General features: G+C 46.5%; 1 protein-coding gene across 1 annotated transcript; it reads right to left on the reverse strand.

The window, feature by feature from the left end:
* Positions 1-7,960: 7,960 nt before the first annotated feature.
* Positions 7,961-8,842, reverse strand: ATP6V1E2 (ATPase H+ transporting V1 subunit E2). Its single transcript, XM_016216969.2, has one exon. The coding sequence runs from the start codon at positions 8,825-8,827 to the stop codon at positions 8,147-8,149; it is 681 nt and encodes a 226-aa protein (XP_016072455.2). The 5' UTR covers positions 8,828-8,842; the 3' UTR covers positions 7,961-8,146.
* Between the last annotated feature and the right edge of the window lie 7,108 nt (positions 8,843-15,950).

The following is a 15,950-nucleotide window of genomic DNA, read 5'->3' on the forward strand; positions in this document are numbered from 1 at the left end:
ACAGATACTATTATGTAAAAACTGTGGCCTAGAGAAAGAACTTCCCTAAGTTTCGCTAGCTATTGAAGTATGAAAATGAAGGCTTTGAATTTATTCAAAGGGCTTAACTGAGTAAGTGGCAGAGTATCTGAAGCTAGAATCCAGTCTCTTAATTCCCATGCTCTCAGCTGCCTGCCACAATAACTTATAGAAATGAAGATGCAACAGTGTACATACACACCACCCAGTCTATAATGTGTATTCACATGTACGCCCCTACACACAACATGTGCAAAGAAAAAAAAAATGGAAGAACAGACTCCACATTTCAGTGATGGTATCTTCCAGTGGTACAATTACCAGTGAGTTAAATTTTCTTTGCACTATTCTAGAGCTCTAAATTTTTCTACAGTGGGTGTGTGTTAATTTAACAAGTAGACAAAATGTTATAGATAGATAAATTCCACTAAAAAAGCCATGTGCCAATTACAGTATTATTTATTATAATGAACACTTGAAAGTAGCTCAAATGTCAATTACTGTTTGAATGGTTAAATAAATTATAAAACATAACAGGTGCAATTATTTGCAGGTATTGGAAATGAAGTTAACAAAGACCAAGTAATACCATTATGTGAAAGATCAAGGTATATAATGGGAGGCATACTGTACCAGGATGATAAAATTATATGTGAATTTTACGACTTTTTGAAACTTCTACAGTGTTTTTCTATTTCTTGTATAACAAAAATATTTTCACTGAGTTAAGGTTTAAATCAAAATTAGCATGAAACGCATGGGAATCTGTTTTGCCTTTCTGTTTTATCTCATTCCATTGCCAAAACACCCCAATGAGAATAGGCTCTTTCCCATTTTACTGATAAGAAAGTTAAGGCAAAGAGAAGGTAAGTTTCCAGGAGTAAACTAGCAAATGAATGGCAACCCTGGGACTAGAATCTCCCACCCAGGGCACTGGCCTATAAACTACACCTACCTTAAGTAAAGGGCTACATGGCGCTGCCTGAAGAATACAGGCTACTATTATTAAGACCCCATACTCTGAGATCCAAGTGTGGATTCTCTCCAATGCCTGAGAGCCTGGAAGCAGGAAGCATACCCGATTTATGCTCTTTGTCTTCAGAGTGGGAATGCCTAAGGCTCTCTCCATCCACCCTCCAAACCCGTCCACCCACACCCACTCACACACAGCTTGCCTTGTCCCTGAAACAGGCCCCCAGGAAATGCGCCTTGCCACTGGATGAAGAGAAGACCAGTAGATTTGCAGCTTACCTCTCTCACTCCCTTTAGGGTGCAGTCCTGCTCACAGCCCTCATAAGAGGAACTGGGACCCCATAGGCCAGCATATGTCAAAGGCCAGTTGCAAACCAGGTGGGCACCAGAGAAGCAAGCCTGGAAAGAGAGATCAGAAGAGGTCAAAGGTCAGCAACAATGGGTGAAGCCAGCAGTGGGGAGCTGGAAAGCTGAGGCACCCCTGAGAACTTGGTCATCAGGCCCTAGTCCCTCACTTAACAGATGAAGTGTGACCTGCCAGGGTCACACAACGGCCAGAGAGAGTAGGAGTGAGCCCAATCCCAAACTCCAGGGAATCAAAGGTCAGGCCATGACACCACAGAACCAGGCTCTGTCCTCTGTTGGACATACCTAGTGCCATCCCTGCTCACCAGATCTTTCTGTTCTCATGGGGCTAGAGCCAGTGCCCTATCTCCAATTCTACCCCCTTTGGAGATCAAGTGACCCCATAGTTCAAGGTGGAAAAAATATGAGACATCACAGGCAAGAGAGCAGATTTCTCTCCAGGGAAATAAACCCAAACCCCAAAGCACATGGAACAAACCAGTGAGCTGAGAGTCCAAGGATGTGTCCAAGTCCAAGGATTCCATAGCCAGGTCGGGAACGGTTCCAGAGGCAGGGAGTCAGGAAGAGGCAGGACTTGAGTGATCCAGAAAGATGGACTTTCTATAAAGAGCTAAGAGAAACCCAAAGGTTGAATAGGTATGACAATGTCACAGAAAGTTAGGGGGAACTAAGCCCAGGTGTACCGATCCCAATGACAGGGGGGTTCCTCATAAGGAGAAAGGGAGGTGGCAGTGACTGGATGGAGTGATTTTTGTAATTACTGCATTTAAGTGTTTGTTCCCACTTTGGAGTGGAAACCATGGAGTACCTGAATGTTAGCAGCTCCTGCTACTAAAGATAAAGTGAAGTTAATGGTATTTTCTGTAAGAAAAGGGATGTCATTGGCCCCAAATGCTATTTTACAGGGGGCTCTTCTGGGGAAAAAGTGTTGCCTATGAAGAGACCTGTGCTTTGGTCTGAGCTGGCTTATGACAGCTGATTTGCTTTGCTATTCCTGTGGGGTCAGTGTGGTTTCCTTTGTGCCAAAAGGGGACGGTCAAGTGCTATACTGGGGACCTAACAGAGAAGCTGGTGCATTTTACACAGTAAAATGAGATCATGACCCTTTCATGCTTGCAAGCCTTCAATGGCTTTGCACTGCACATAGAATAAATCTAAGTTCCTCAAGTGCCGTCCACAAGACCCTGTATGATCTGGCCCTGGCCCTTCCTTCTCCCCATCACTCACTTAGTGAAGCTCCACTGGCCCTCTCTTGTCCTCAAACTGGAATACCTTTTTCTGCCTATTCTGTGGCTCCTTCTGCTCAGAATGTCCTTCCCTTCTGCCCGCTCCCACCCTCTCCCCCTGCTGTTTGCATGGACGGCTCCTTCTCAGGCATTACGTGCACAAGGCCCTACTTGAGCAGGGGTCAGGGAAGGCCTCACTGCCCATAGCCCTTGACTTCGCGATAGCACTGAGAACTCACCCGTTATCTACTTGTTTGGTGTATCCTCACAGTCCTAATGCCTCCCCCAGCCCTCCTCCATCCATCCACATTAGAATGTTCCTTCGTGAAAGCTGGGGCCTTAAATGGCCTGTTCACTGCAAGGGATGCAGCTGCCTGGCAGAGCGCCTGACATTTGATAACCACTCGAATATGTGTGGGATGGATGAATGAATGAGCAAATGAATGAGTGAGAGAGTGAATGAGTGAGTGAATGAGTGAATAATTGAGTGAATGAATGAGAGGTCCGCTGATTGGAATGGAGCCAAGTGAATACCCAGGGCTCAAATGCCAAACCAAGAAAGACAAGAATCTTCAAACTCTTCATTGTTCCCTGTCCTCCAGTTGAGCCCCAGTGCATCTTGCTTCCACTTTCTCCCCCTCCCTCCTTCCCTCTCTCCCTCCCTCCCCTCCTCTCTTTCACAGAACCCCATGAGCACCTGCTCTGTGCCAGCTCTGGCCTAGGTACTGTGCCACGTTCCTAGCCACTCTGCTCCCCAACACTCCCCTTGTGCCCTGACCTCCCACAAGGTCCCAGTCTTTCCCTGGGTCCTCTCAAGTCACACCCCTCGTGCAGTCATCCACTGGTACCCCTTCTCTGTGGGCCTTCTTTATGACCGAGCCCTAAGGCCAGAATACCCTGGGAAAGAGAAATGAAGGATTCTCCAAGGATCCAGCTATGACCATGCATTTGCAGGGAGCCAAGGTTCTAGAGCTTCTATATAGTACGTTTTTCATAAAATGAATAACGACATGGTCTTTTCAGGTTTTTTCTTTGCAGTCTCAAGTGTCTTAGCTGATAATGACCCTGGACCTTATCCTTGCTTCCTTTGGGCTTCAGATTCAAATGAACCTTTGGCTCTCAAGGTCCCTTTGAGCTCAATTGGTTGAGTGTCATCCTGTGCTCTGCGGGGTTTCAGGTTTGATCCCCAGTATAGAAGACAACCCATCGGTGTTTCTCTCTCACATCGATTTCTTTCCCTCCCTCCCTCCCTCCCTCCCTCCCTCCCTCCCTCCCTCCCTCCCTCCCTCCCTCCCTCCCTCCCTCTCTCTCTCTCACCCTTCCTCTCTCTAAGCATGTCCTTGGGTGAGGATTTAATAAAAAAAAAAAAGATCCCTTTGAGTTCTAAACATTCTGGAGCCTCCAGAATGTGAATCCACTCAGGTTCGTAGCCACCAGGATGAGTTAAGCATCACCCCCTATGGGCTCGTCTCCCAGTGACAAAAGAATGTGCTGAATTCGTTCATCCCAAGGGTGTGTGGGAGGGTGCGGTGACTGGGCTAAGTGTCTGCCAGGACTGTCTCTCAGAGTTGGACTTTCTTTAGTTGTGTCTGCAGAGAAAGTGGAGTGGCCTGCCTCCCCATGAAAGGGCTGCTGCCTGCAGGAAAAGGCCACTGAGTGAGCTGTGAGGAAAAGCTTTGGGTGCTATGAGAGTGAAAGTTTGCCATGCTTTAGAACAGTTTAGAAAGGTGGGGTGGGAGGACAAGCTCCTTTCCCGGTACTGTCAAAAACAGACATGATTTCAGGATGAGGTAATGATTTGGAAGGGTCCAGGGACAGACACAGAAGAAAGCATAGGAAGGCGCAGACTTGAGCAGTTTCCCCTGGAGAGCTCCGTGTGGGACTGCACTTGCTCTCTAGAGGTGCGGGGGGTTTTGACTGGCCCAGAGTAGATCTGCTGACCTACTTCCAGGGTCCTGGGACCCCAGGGAGGGAGAGGAAGCCCTGTGGCATTCTGTTAGGCTGGCCTGCTCTCCCTTTCTCTGAGGTTGTAGCCCAAGCTCAAAGCATGCCCTTTGTTTCTGGCTCTCCAAGCAGCTCAAAACCAGAACTAACTCTATACCCTTCCTCCACCGCGTCACCCCTGCTAACAGGATTCCTGGGGTGGACCCTCAGCGAGGGGGCCCTGCCTGGGTTTTCAGATCCCCCCAGCCAGCCCTCCCCCAGCGGGGAGTGAACCTACCAAAGCAGCCTCTCCCTAACCAGGCCCAGCATCTGTCTGCATGAGCAGCAAACGGCTTCCCTCGCACCTCAGGAGGAAGTGTTAATGAGGGGAGCGGTGGGGAAGGGTTGGGCCTGCCTGCGGTTAACAGTTTGCCCCTTTTGTCTCTAGGGGATTGAGGAGCTTAGAGGAGGAAGGTGCCTTCTTGAGCATAGGAGAGTCATGCTAATAAAGAATCCTGTATGTTTGTACCAGTCAACTGATGTGCATTCCTAAGGCAGAGGCCCCTTCGGGAGTGCAGCTGTCAGAATGGTGACTAGCTTTGGGTGCTACAGAAAGGTCAGGGCTAAGGTTCGCCTCCCATGGCTGAGGCCCCTAAGGATGACCCAGCCCCTAATTTTGCACCCAGGCCCAAAGCTAAGCTCCTCCCCCATTTATTTCAGAGGGAGGAAGAGATGCAATAAAGCCCGAGGTTTGTCCAGGGGGTAACCAAGCCCCGACCCAGGTGAGGCAGGGGCACAGTCCTGCCTGAGTTCAGGCTCGGCCCACCCATAGCCTTCTGCTGGGAGCAGTAGAGAAGGATTTTCCTGTCAAGCACCATCCTTGGCCTACAGTGCAGGCCCCCATCTTCCAGCCTATGTACCAATGAATTTGACCGACTTCACAAAAGAGCTGGCTAGAGACTTACCACCTCTCACTTGGGCTGATAAATTGACCCTGACAGGGCTTCTACCTCCAGTCTCTCCCTCCTTCCAATGTGTCTTCCACATACAGTGACACTAAAATAATCTTTGAAAAGTCCAGTTCCCATGGGTTCATTTTTATCTAAAGTCCTTCAATGACCCTTCACACCCCTGAAACCAGAATTCGTGTAAATCCTAAGCAGGGCATGCTCTTCATGTAATCAGGCTCTGTCCCCCTTCCCAGCCTCATCCGTGGTCACCTTCCCTCAGCCCTCCCACTCATCACAATGAACTACACACAGCTCCCTTAACACCACCTGCTTTTCACACCTTGGGGCCTCTGCATGTGCTTTTCCCCCTTTTCCTGGAGTACTCCGCCCATTCCAACGCCCCAGAAGCCTTCTATGCCCGTCTCTTCCTGTTGCTCTATTCCCCCAGTACCTCGTAGATAGCACTAGGCCGGCCCTCCCACGTCGTATTGTTACCACGATCCTCATCTGTTTATGTTTCTGACTTGTGAACGGATAGGACCAGATCACATTCTTTGGAGCCCAGTACCTAGCACAGGGCCTAGCTCATTGTTGGCATTCAGAAAATGTTTATTGAATGACAGAAGTTGTAACTCAAAAGGGCCCACATAGAAGACACCCTCAGGGACTCTGTCTAGCTGACCAAGACCCATTTTCTCTGAGAACTGCCCCCAAACACCAACCGGACCATAGGTAGACATTTGACCTGAACTGGGCCAAATGGATTCTCAAGAAAGTGGAATTAATTCTAAGAGAAGCAAATTTATTTCTGGAACCACAACATGTAAACTTGGGAATGTGAACTTTGTGGGCAAGCTTACTACATGGTTTAAACTGGACAGTAGAGCAAGTCACTCTTTAAAGAAAGAAAATGAAGTGGCCCGACAGGGAATTTCAGATGGTTTTCTGATTCCCAAGTACAACCTCTCCCGAGACCATGACAGAGTCCTGTCCTTAGATTCTGGGAGACACCCCTGTTTAGCAATAACCTGTCCTCAAATTTCTGTTCCTTATACAGTCCTTACCGCACTAGCCAACCTCTGCCATTGGCAAAGTTACTTGGGGTTTTTCTCTTCAAAACACTTTGATTTTAATACATAAATTACACAGGGGCATAGATCAGACTTTAAATTACCATACCCATGCAGAGCTTGCCACACAATTTACAGAGCCCAGTGCAAAATGAAAATGTGGTTTCCTTTGTTCAGAAAGTACAGTGAAAGGTACTTAACTATAAAGCTTTTTCCTTTTTTCTGCAGTCTCTCTTTTGATTAGTCATGGTGTTTATTTGCTATGTAATGTCTAAGTAAATAAAAATTAAAATTTTAAATCATAAGCATGAATTTTATTATTTATCTATTGTGCAATGCCCATATGGAGAGTCACCAAAATTACAGTCTGCATTTCTTGGCTTCTCCTGGAATATTCATCAAGCTGGAGGGAAGAGATGAGCCCAAGTCTCCTGGGGCACTGACTGAGCTGTTTGATGGAGAATTCTGTCAGGCACGGGATACTTTACAGGGCAAGTGCAGACCCTCATAAGCTTCTGAAGTTCGTGCCCTGAGACTCAGGCCCCGCATGCTTGACAACTGCTGACTCCTTCCCACAGAGCTACACGCCATGCCCTGGCTGGGGTTGAGGGGTCCAGCTAGGCATCTGCCATTACAGCAGGTTGGCTGACCCACCCCACAGCAGACAAGTGAGCCCCAGGGTCTTTAAGCCTCCACACCAGGATGTGCTCAGATTCTAGTGGGCAAGATACTCACTCTCATTGAGTCACCTGCTGAATGTGTCACGGAGCTGCCAGCCAAGGAGCAGATGGCCACTATTATTTTGCCCAGTCATAGGACTCTGCAGAGCATGCACACCTCACCCAGACCCTCCCTGCATGCACACCAGGCCCTCACTAGGGTCAGAGTACAGCAGGGTTCACTGGGTGAGGGGGAGGAAGGCTGGGGCACAGGGTGCTGGGTGGTGGTGGCCAAGAACCCTAGGGAGGGAGGGAGGCTTTGGGAGTTGGCACCATGTGTGAGTCAAGGCTCCAAGCAGGTGGTGCATGCTCCAAAGTCTCATGGGGCTTCACTTACAAAACACACATTCAAACTTAAATTAAGAATTTCAAGGCAGTGGCTACAGAGCATTAAACCACAAGCACCGAGCTCTTCTGAGCATGGAACCCTGTGTGACTACACTGGTTACATACGCCCATGGAGTTGACCCTGTACACACTAGGAATATCCCTAAATCTCTTTAAACAGCATAAGTACAAGAAGTTGAAACAAAAGAAGGAAAACACACTTCACATACATATTAAAGACATTCAGAGCACTCAGATCCATAAGCCAAAAATACCAGACATCTCACCTTGAGGATGAGCTAAAGAACAGATGTCTCGTCTTTATTCCCTTCAACCCAGACCACAGAACTGACCAGATCTGTGGCATGTATGGATGAACTGGAATTAGATTTCTAAGCATTAAGTCAGGCTTTATTCCAAAGTATAATGCCTTTAGCTATTCAGAGGGTATTTCTTAAAAGAAGATAGAATAATATCAGAGCAACAAAGAGGAGGAAACATAAGTAGTTTCCTTTGCCTTAATAACTTATGCTTTTATGGCTCAGTAGTTCAACATGAGCTTCATTTCCCAGAGGTTATATAAAAAACTTCCTGTTGGGATTGGCTCCAAATAAGGCCTTTCGTATTTCTGGCATCTTTTGCTGCGCCAAGAGCTCCAGTCGGCTCTCTAGGGTATTGGAAACCTTTATTCTCTGATTGCCACTGTAGACCTCCACACCTCCCGCTGCATTTACAGCCAGGTGCACCTCTCGATCGATCTGCACCTTCACACGTTTCTGGGAGACTGTCATGTATTCGGGGATGGCTTTTTTCACCGCAGCCTCGACCAGGAGGCGGTCCTGCGGCCTGCAGCGTACAGTCACCTCGGGCTCCAGCAGCCGGAGCAGGCCCTGGAACACCAGCTTATACAGCAGCCGCTGGTAGGCCTCTGGGTCGGCCGCAGTCCTGGCGAGTCTCAGCTGGGCGTCATTCAGCAGCTCCGAGATGAGGTCATTGCGAGCTCTCAGGACATTTAGCCGGGCCTGGTTCCTCATGGTGGACAACTGGATTTTCTTCTGCTGTTCTATCTGCTTTTCCTTCTTCTCATAATACTCCATAATCTTCAGTCGTTGGGCTTGCACCAGGCGTCCTTTCTCAATGCTGAATTCTTCCTCAGCCTTGGCATCTATTTGTTCGGCCTTCTCAGTGGCTTCTTGCTCAATGAAAGCCATCATGTGCTTAATCCGCTTCTGTACATCGGCGTCACTCAGGGCCATGGCTGCTCCTGGAAGCGGAGGTGGAGGGCGAGCTGGCAGACCCTCTGGTTGCTCCGATCGATTCGGGCAGGGTTTCAGGAGAGTCTCCAGTTCTGCTTCCTTAGCTGTGGAATGTGCGGGGGCAGGGGGAGAGAGTTAGCGTCCAAGGGAAGGGAGCCTGGAGACCCCCTATCCACCTCTCATTTCCCGGATGAGGGAGCCGAGGCTCAGAGAGGGAAAGTAACCTGTCCCAGGGCACACCATAGAAGAAAGGCTTGAATCTCCGTTCCCATAGTTCTTTCTTCATTAACTCACCACCTTTTTGTCATAAAATAATAATGAGACAATTAGGGCAGACCTAGTCCAGAAGTTTCCTAGTCAGTGATGGCTCAATACTCAGGAAACATTCCTACTGATGCGGCAGAAATAAAAATTACAAGAGACTACTATGAACAATTACATGCCAACAAATTGGAAAACCTAAAAGAAATGGGTAAATTCCTAGAGGCATACAATCTACCAAGACTGAATCATGAAAAAATAGAAAACCTGAACATATCTATAACTAGTAAGGAGATTAAATCAGTAATTAAAAACCTCCCAACAAACAAAAGCCCAGGACCAGATGGCTTCATTGGAGAATTCTACCAAAAACTAACAAAAAAAATTAATGCCAATCCCTCTCAAACTTTCCCCCCAAAAAATGAAGAGGAGGAAATGCTTCCAAATATATTTTATGAGGCCTACATTACCTTGACGGCAAAGCCAGACAAAGACACTACAAGAAAACTACAAGACAATATCCCTGGTGAACACAGATGTGAAAATCCTCAACAAAATACTAGCAAACTGAATTCAATAGCACATTAAAAGGTTCATACACCAAGAACAAGTGAGCTATATCCCTGGGATGCAGGGATGGTTCAACATACAAATATCAATCAATGTGATCACCACATTGACAGGATGAAGCATAAAATTACATGGTCGTCTCAATAGATGCAGAAAAAGCATTTGAGAAAATTCAATACCCTTTGATAATAAAAAACACTTAACAAACTAGGAGTAAAAGGAAATAACATCACACTCAACAATGAAAAACTGAAAGTGTTTTTCCCTCTAAGATCAGGAATAAAGCAACGATGCCCACTCTCACCACTTTTACTAACATGGTATTAAAAGTCCCAGCTATAACAATTAGGCAGGAGAAAGAAATAAAAGGCATCCAAACTGAAAAGAAAGAAGTAAAATTATCTCTATTCCTAATTGACATGATGTTACATCTACAAAACCCTAAGAATTACACAAAAATAAAATGTTAGAACTAATAAATTCCGCAGTTGCAGGATACAAAATCAGTTGTGTTTCTATACATTAACAATGAATAATCTAAAAGGAAATTAAGAAAACAATCCCATTTACAATATCACCCCCAAAAACCAAAATACTAGGAGTAAACTTAACTAAGGAAGCTAAATACTTGTACATTAAAAACTACAAAACACTGCTGAAAGACATTAAAGAAGACACAAATAAATGGGAAGGCATCCCATGTTAATGGATTAGAAGACAATATTGTTAAAATGTTCATACTACCCAAAACTAACTACAAATTCTATGCAATTTCTAGCAAAGGCCCAATGGCATCTTTTGAAGAAATAGAAAAAACAACCCTAAAAATTCATATGGAAACCACAAAGAACCCTGAATAGTCAAAAACAATCTTGAAAGAGAACAAAGCTGGAGGCCTCACACTCCTGACTTCAAAACATTACAAACCTACAGTAATCAAAATAGTATAGCACAATAAAGACAGACATATTAGACCCATGGAACAGAACAGAGCCCAGAAAGAAACCCATGCGTATACAGTGAAATGATTTTCGATAACGGTACCAAGACTGTGGAGAAAGGATAGTGTCCTCAACAATTGGCATTGGGAAAATTAAATATCTACATACACAAAAATCAACTGAAATTGATTAGAGACTTCAACATAAGACCTAAAATTATAAAACTCCTAGGAGAAAACATGAGGAAAGTCTTCATAATATTGGTCTTGGCAATGACTTCTTGGCATGATACCAAAGGCATTGGCAACTAAAGCAAATGGGGCCATATCAAACTCAAAATCTATGCAGCAAAGAAAATGATCAGAATAGCAATTAAGCAACCTATGGAATGGGAGATAATAGTTGCAAACCATAGATCTGATGAGGGATTAATATCCAAAATATATAAGAAACTCCTACAACTCAAAAGAAAAAAATTAAACAATAGACATTTCTTCGAGGAAGACATAGAAAAGCCCAAAAGGTATATGAGAAAGTGCTTAACATCACTAATCATCAGGAAACTGCAAATCAAAACCACAATGATATATCACCTTACATTTGTTAGGATGGCCATTATTTCCACACACATACCCCCCAAAAACAGAAAATAATGTGTTGGGTAGGGTGCAGAGAAACTGAAACCCCTGTGCAATATTGGTAGGGATGTAAAATGGTGCAGCAACTATGGAAAACAGCACCGAGGTTCCTTGGAAAGTTAAAAATAGAACTGCCATGTGATCCAGCAATCCCACTTCTGGGTGTTCATCCAAAAGAACTGAAAATAGGACCTCAAAGTGGCATGTGCCCCCCTCCCCCCGTGTTCATTGCAACCTTATTTACAAAAGCAAAGAGGTGGAAAAAACCTAAATGCCACTGAGAGCTGACTGGATAAAAACAAACAAACTGCTGTATATACATACAATGGAATATTATTTTGCCTTAAAATATGACAAGGATATCCTGTCACATGCTACGTCACGGATGGACCTTGACATTATGCTAAGTGAAATAAGCCAGTCATAGGACAAATACTGCATGATTCCACTTACATGAGGTATCTAAAGTAGACAAATTCTTAAAAGCAGAAAATAGAATCGTGGTTGTCAGGAGCAAAGGGGAGGGGAAGTTGGGGAGTTGATGTCAATTGGTACAGAGTTTCAGTCGTGCAAGATGAAAATGTTCTCAAGATTCGCTGTTCAACAATGCGCATATAGTTTACAATACTAACAATACTGTACTGTAACTTAAAAATTTGTTAAGACGGTAGATTTCATGTTATGTCTTTTAACACAATAAAAAAAATAGAATGCTGTCCCAGAAAGATGCACCACTCACCAAGCTTGGTGGAAAATGACCCAGTGATGGTGACAAAGACCAGGACTTTGGGTTCAACCTTGCAAACTGCTATTGGAAGTTAAAAAGAAAATTGTCTCATTAATTTAGGATGTAATTTTTTAAAAACTGCACTTCTGTAAACGAGCAAAACATGCTCTGCTGCTAAATAAGACAGGTCAATTAAATGGTTAGAAAAATAAAAGGCTTCCTGCCCTGGCCGGTTTGGCTTAGTGGTTAGAGTGTCAGCCCACAGACTGAAGGGTCCCGGGTTCAATTCCGGCCAAAGGGCATGTAATGTACCTCGGTTGCAGGCTTGATCCCCGGCCCTGGTCGGAGCTCATGCAGGAGGCAACCAATCGATGTGTCTCTCTCACATCGGGTCTTCTATCTCCCTTCCACTCTCTCTGAAAAGCAAGGGAAAAAAATCCTCGGGGCAAGGATTAAAAAAAAATTGTTTTTTAATTTTCTAAAAGGCTCCTTGGGTAACCCTGCTGTCACCAGCTTTGGGAGCCACTTGTCAATGGCAGTAGAGAGAGTAGGAGATCTAGGAAGCCCAAGGTTATGTGTATAGAAGGGAAAATGTACCAGACGAACCCTTACCAGTCCGCTGCCAAGGGCCAGCCTTTGCTCTGGCGCCTGGAGTCTGCAGGCGGAATGTGGAACTTGGAACGCACACAGGGACCTGGCAGTGTTCTCCTCTGTGCAGACGACCCTCGCAGGCTGCCCAGGCAGCTTGATCCAAAGAGCCAGGCTGTCACTGGGGAAGGCTGGCCAAGTTGGCAAGAGGAGGCCAAGAGGGATTTCCTTGGCACACAGGCCATGCCGGGGGCTCCCCCTGCGTGCTCAGAATCTCAATTAAGTTGGCATATGGTGGGCTTCAGGTCTGGGATGGGCTCACCTGAACAAAGCCATCAGAGATGGATATGTGTGTGAACCGGGCAGCCAGCTTATTAATTTACTAATGAGAATTACAGCTGTCGTGTTGGCAGATCCTGGCCTTTTCCCCCCTGTATGTGAGTCACGTGGGAAGGCGATCCAAAAGTGGTTTAATGAGAAACCAGAGCAAGCAAAATTTGCCAGATGGTCTTTAAGGGGGCCACACCCACTGCAGGGGCTGGCCCGCTCCAGTGGCGAGGGAGGACATCCCGCCTAGGCCCGTGCGAGGCTGACCTGGGTGTCGCGGGCTTCCGTGGCATGGGCTCTGGAGTCAGATCCTAGTGCCGCACTTTCCATTGTATGACTTTGCCAAAGCAGCTCAGCCCTTGAAACCTCAGTTTTCTCATCTGTATAATGGAAACAATAGCATCCCCATCATAGGATTATTGTGACGATGAAATAAAAGAAATGAATGTTTAGCATAATGCTAGGCATATAGTTAATTATCATAATTGGTAGTTATTATCATCATTTCTACCATACTATTATTAGTCTCCCTTCTCTGCTTAGGGCCTCATCCTCCTCACAATCACTCTGTGAACACAGAGTGCCTGTAACTGATTTGGCTTCCACTCGCTAAAGGACGTGCAAACACAGCCTAGTCTTGCCTCCCTGTATTACACTTAGTAGCCCTGCCTGGAGTTTGGGAAGCTCCCAGCACTTCACAGCATCTTCACCCGCAGTCTCAGGTGGCCGGTCACATCCTAGTGACGGTGCGTGAGGTTCCCGGATCCCAGGGCTCAGAGGCTGGGTGGAATCACGGTCCTGAACCTCAGTTCTGAGCTCCCTGCCCCCTCTTCTACGCCTGTTTCTAGGCAGCTGATCAGTGCAGGGACCTGAAGGCAGCTGCAAGGTGGGGCAGGGTTAGATCAGGACTGAGCAAGTGTCTCTGCAGGCGTGTGGGTGCCCGAGTAATGTGTCTGACAGATGTAACTTTTAGTCTGTCTGGGATGGGGATTAGGAGGCTACATGGGTCTGTGGCTTCAGCAAAACAACAAAAACAAACCAAGAAATGTGAATCCCCCACGCCTGCTCTTGCGTGAGAGCCCATGCCCTTCCATTCCGATGAGGCAGGCTTGGCTGTAAGCGGCATCCACCTCGCCCACGTTGGGGGCTGGGGGCACCATCTAGGGCTCTTTGAGACAGCCTTATGCCCATAAACTATTCAGTACCAGGGTCTTTTCATTGCCTCCCAAACACATCAGGCTCTGCTGCACCTAACTACCAGCTTCTGCTCAGACCATTCTCTCAGCTAAAATGCCCTCCTCTGCTGCTCTCCCTTTACCTAAATCTGACCTATATTTTCAGGCCCAGTTTGAGCCTGACCACCTCCTTGACCTCTGGACTCCTCCTCAAAATAATGACAACATGGATATTTCCCAGACAGAATCAGAGCTGAGTTCAGTGTCTTGCTTTCTCAGTGACTTTTCTTTCTCCAAGAAATTCCTCGAAGACAAGTATCTCCTCTGGCAGGGGCTGGGTGCCGAGAGGCATGGGTTCAAAATGGGTTGACCAGATTAAGAGCTGGGGAAGGGGGAGGACTTCCTTTCTTTTATTTCTTCCTTTTTTGGTCTTTTTTGTGTGTGAAATATAATATACATATGAAAAAGTGTATAGAACGTGAATGTATGGCTTAATGACTTACTAAGATATACAAATATCCTATAACTACCATCCAGATCAAGAAATAGAACATTGCCAGCTCCCCAGAAGCCCCTCCTTATGACTCGTGGACGACATTTCAAAACTGATGATTTTGTATTTGTGGGCATAGGGGGTCCTTAGAGGAAGTGTGGGCCTGGAAGTCTCTCTTCTCTGGCCCTCACCCTTACCTAGTGAGCCTGGGTAAGGCCTGGGTAAGGAAGTGCGAATCCACCGCCGCTGAGGGAGGAGGGGCTGGCAGGAATTCCTGGTGGGCAAAATGTGTCCGTAAACTTGGAGCCCTGCCCAGACCCAGAAGCAACTGGTCTTCATTCCAGCTGGGATTTGTAAGCATGTGTAAGGGCAGACGTCTGGGTGTGGGCTTCCTACCCCTGGGCCTCCAGACACTTGGAGATTGCAGAGAGAGGAAGGGAGGGGGCTTTCCAGAGCCTGGAGCATGGGGCAGCTTACAGACCCCAGGAAGTGGGTGAAGAAATTTAGAGGAATACTGACTCTTTTGGGGGATTTCAAATGCTAAATATGTGGGAAGGGGGCATCCTCCTTTTTGTCTCTCAGCAAATGCTTAATGACCATATATTATGTGCCAGGCACTGTGTAGGCATTGGAGATAGAGGAGAGACAAGTCAGACACCAGCCCTGCCTCTCCACCCAGCCCACAGAGTGATGGGGGAGAGGAACCAGCAAGCAGGTAATCACTTGACAATGTGGGGTGTTAGGAAATGACAGTTTCAAGGAAACTAGATGAATGCAGGGATCCAGTTTCTAAGTCCCATTCCATGTTCATCATGGACTCTTATGATGCATTGCCCTACAGACAGGTAAAGCCTGTAGTGGGTGGTTTGAGACATACCATCGTTGACAACAGATGCCTTAACTTGGAGGCAAGTCACCTGGCAAAAGTAGCAAGTTGGTAATATTCATTTAGGAGAATTTATCCAAATAGACAAGAATCGATTGAGTCTTTATGGATATGTGACTCTATGCAGTACCTTGGGGTTTCCTGAGAGAAACTTGGTTCAGAAATGTGGAAAGTATTTGGCATCCAACACGGGACAGGATAAGAGCCAGGAAAGGCACAGGCTGAGTGGCTGCAGGCTTCAGCTGAAGGAGTGGTCCTGGGGCAAGGGGTCAATCTAGGAGGGAGGAGTAAAGACGGAAATTGAGGGACCGATCACTGTGATAATCGAGAGATCGGCTAGATGGGGAGAATGCTCTGGGCCAAGGCGCAGGGATGGGGATGTGTAGGAGCCTGGGTGCAGAGAGCAGATTGGTTTGGTGGCAGCAAGCAGGCCTGCAGTGGCAGTGGAAGTGGGCAGTGTCCAGAAAGACGGTTGGCGTTCAGCTGGGGAAGGTCGGAGATGTCAGACTGAGATCGG

Source organism: Miniopterus natalensis, chromosome 13, assembly GCF_054644295.1.
Source record: "Miniopterus natalensis isolate mMinNat1 chromosome 13, mMinNat1.hap1, whole genome shotgun sequence".
In the NCBI taxonomy this organism is placed as follows: Eukaryota; Metazoa; Chordata; class Mammalia; order Chiroptera; family Miniopteridae; genus Miniopterus; species Miniopterus natalensis.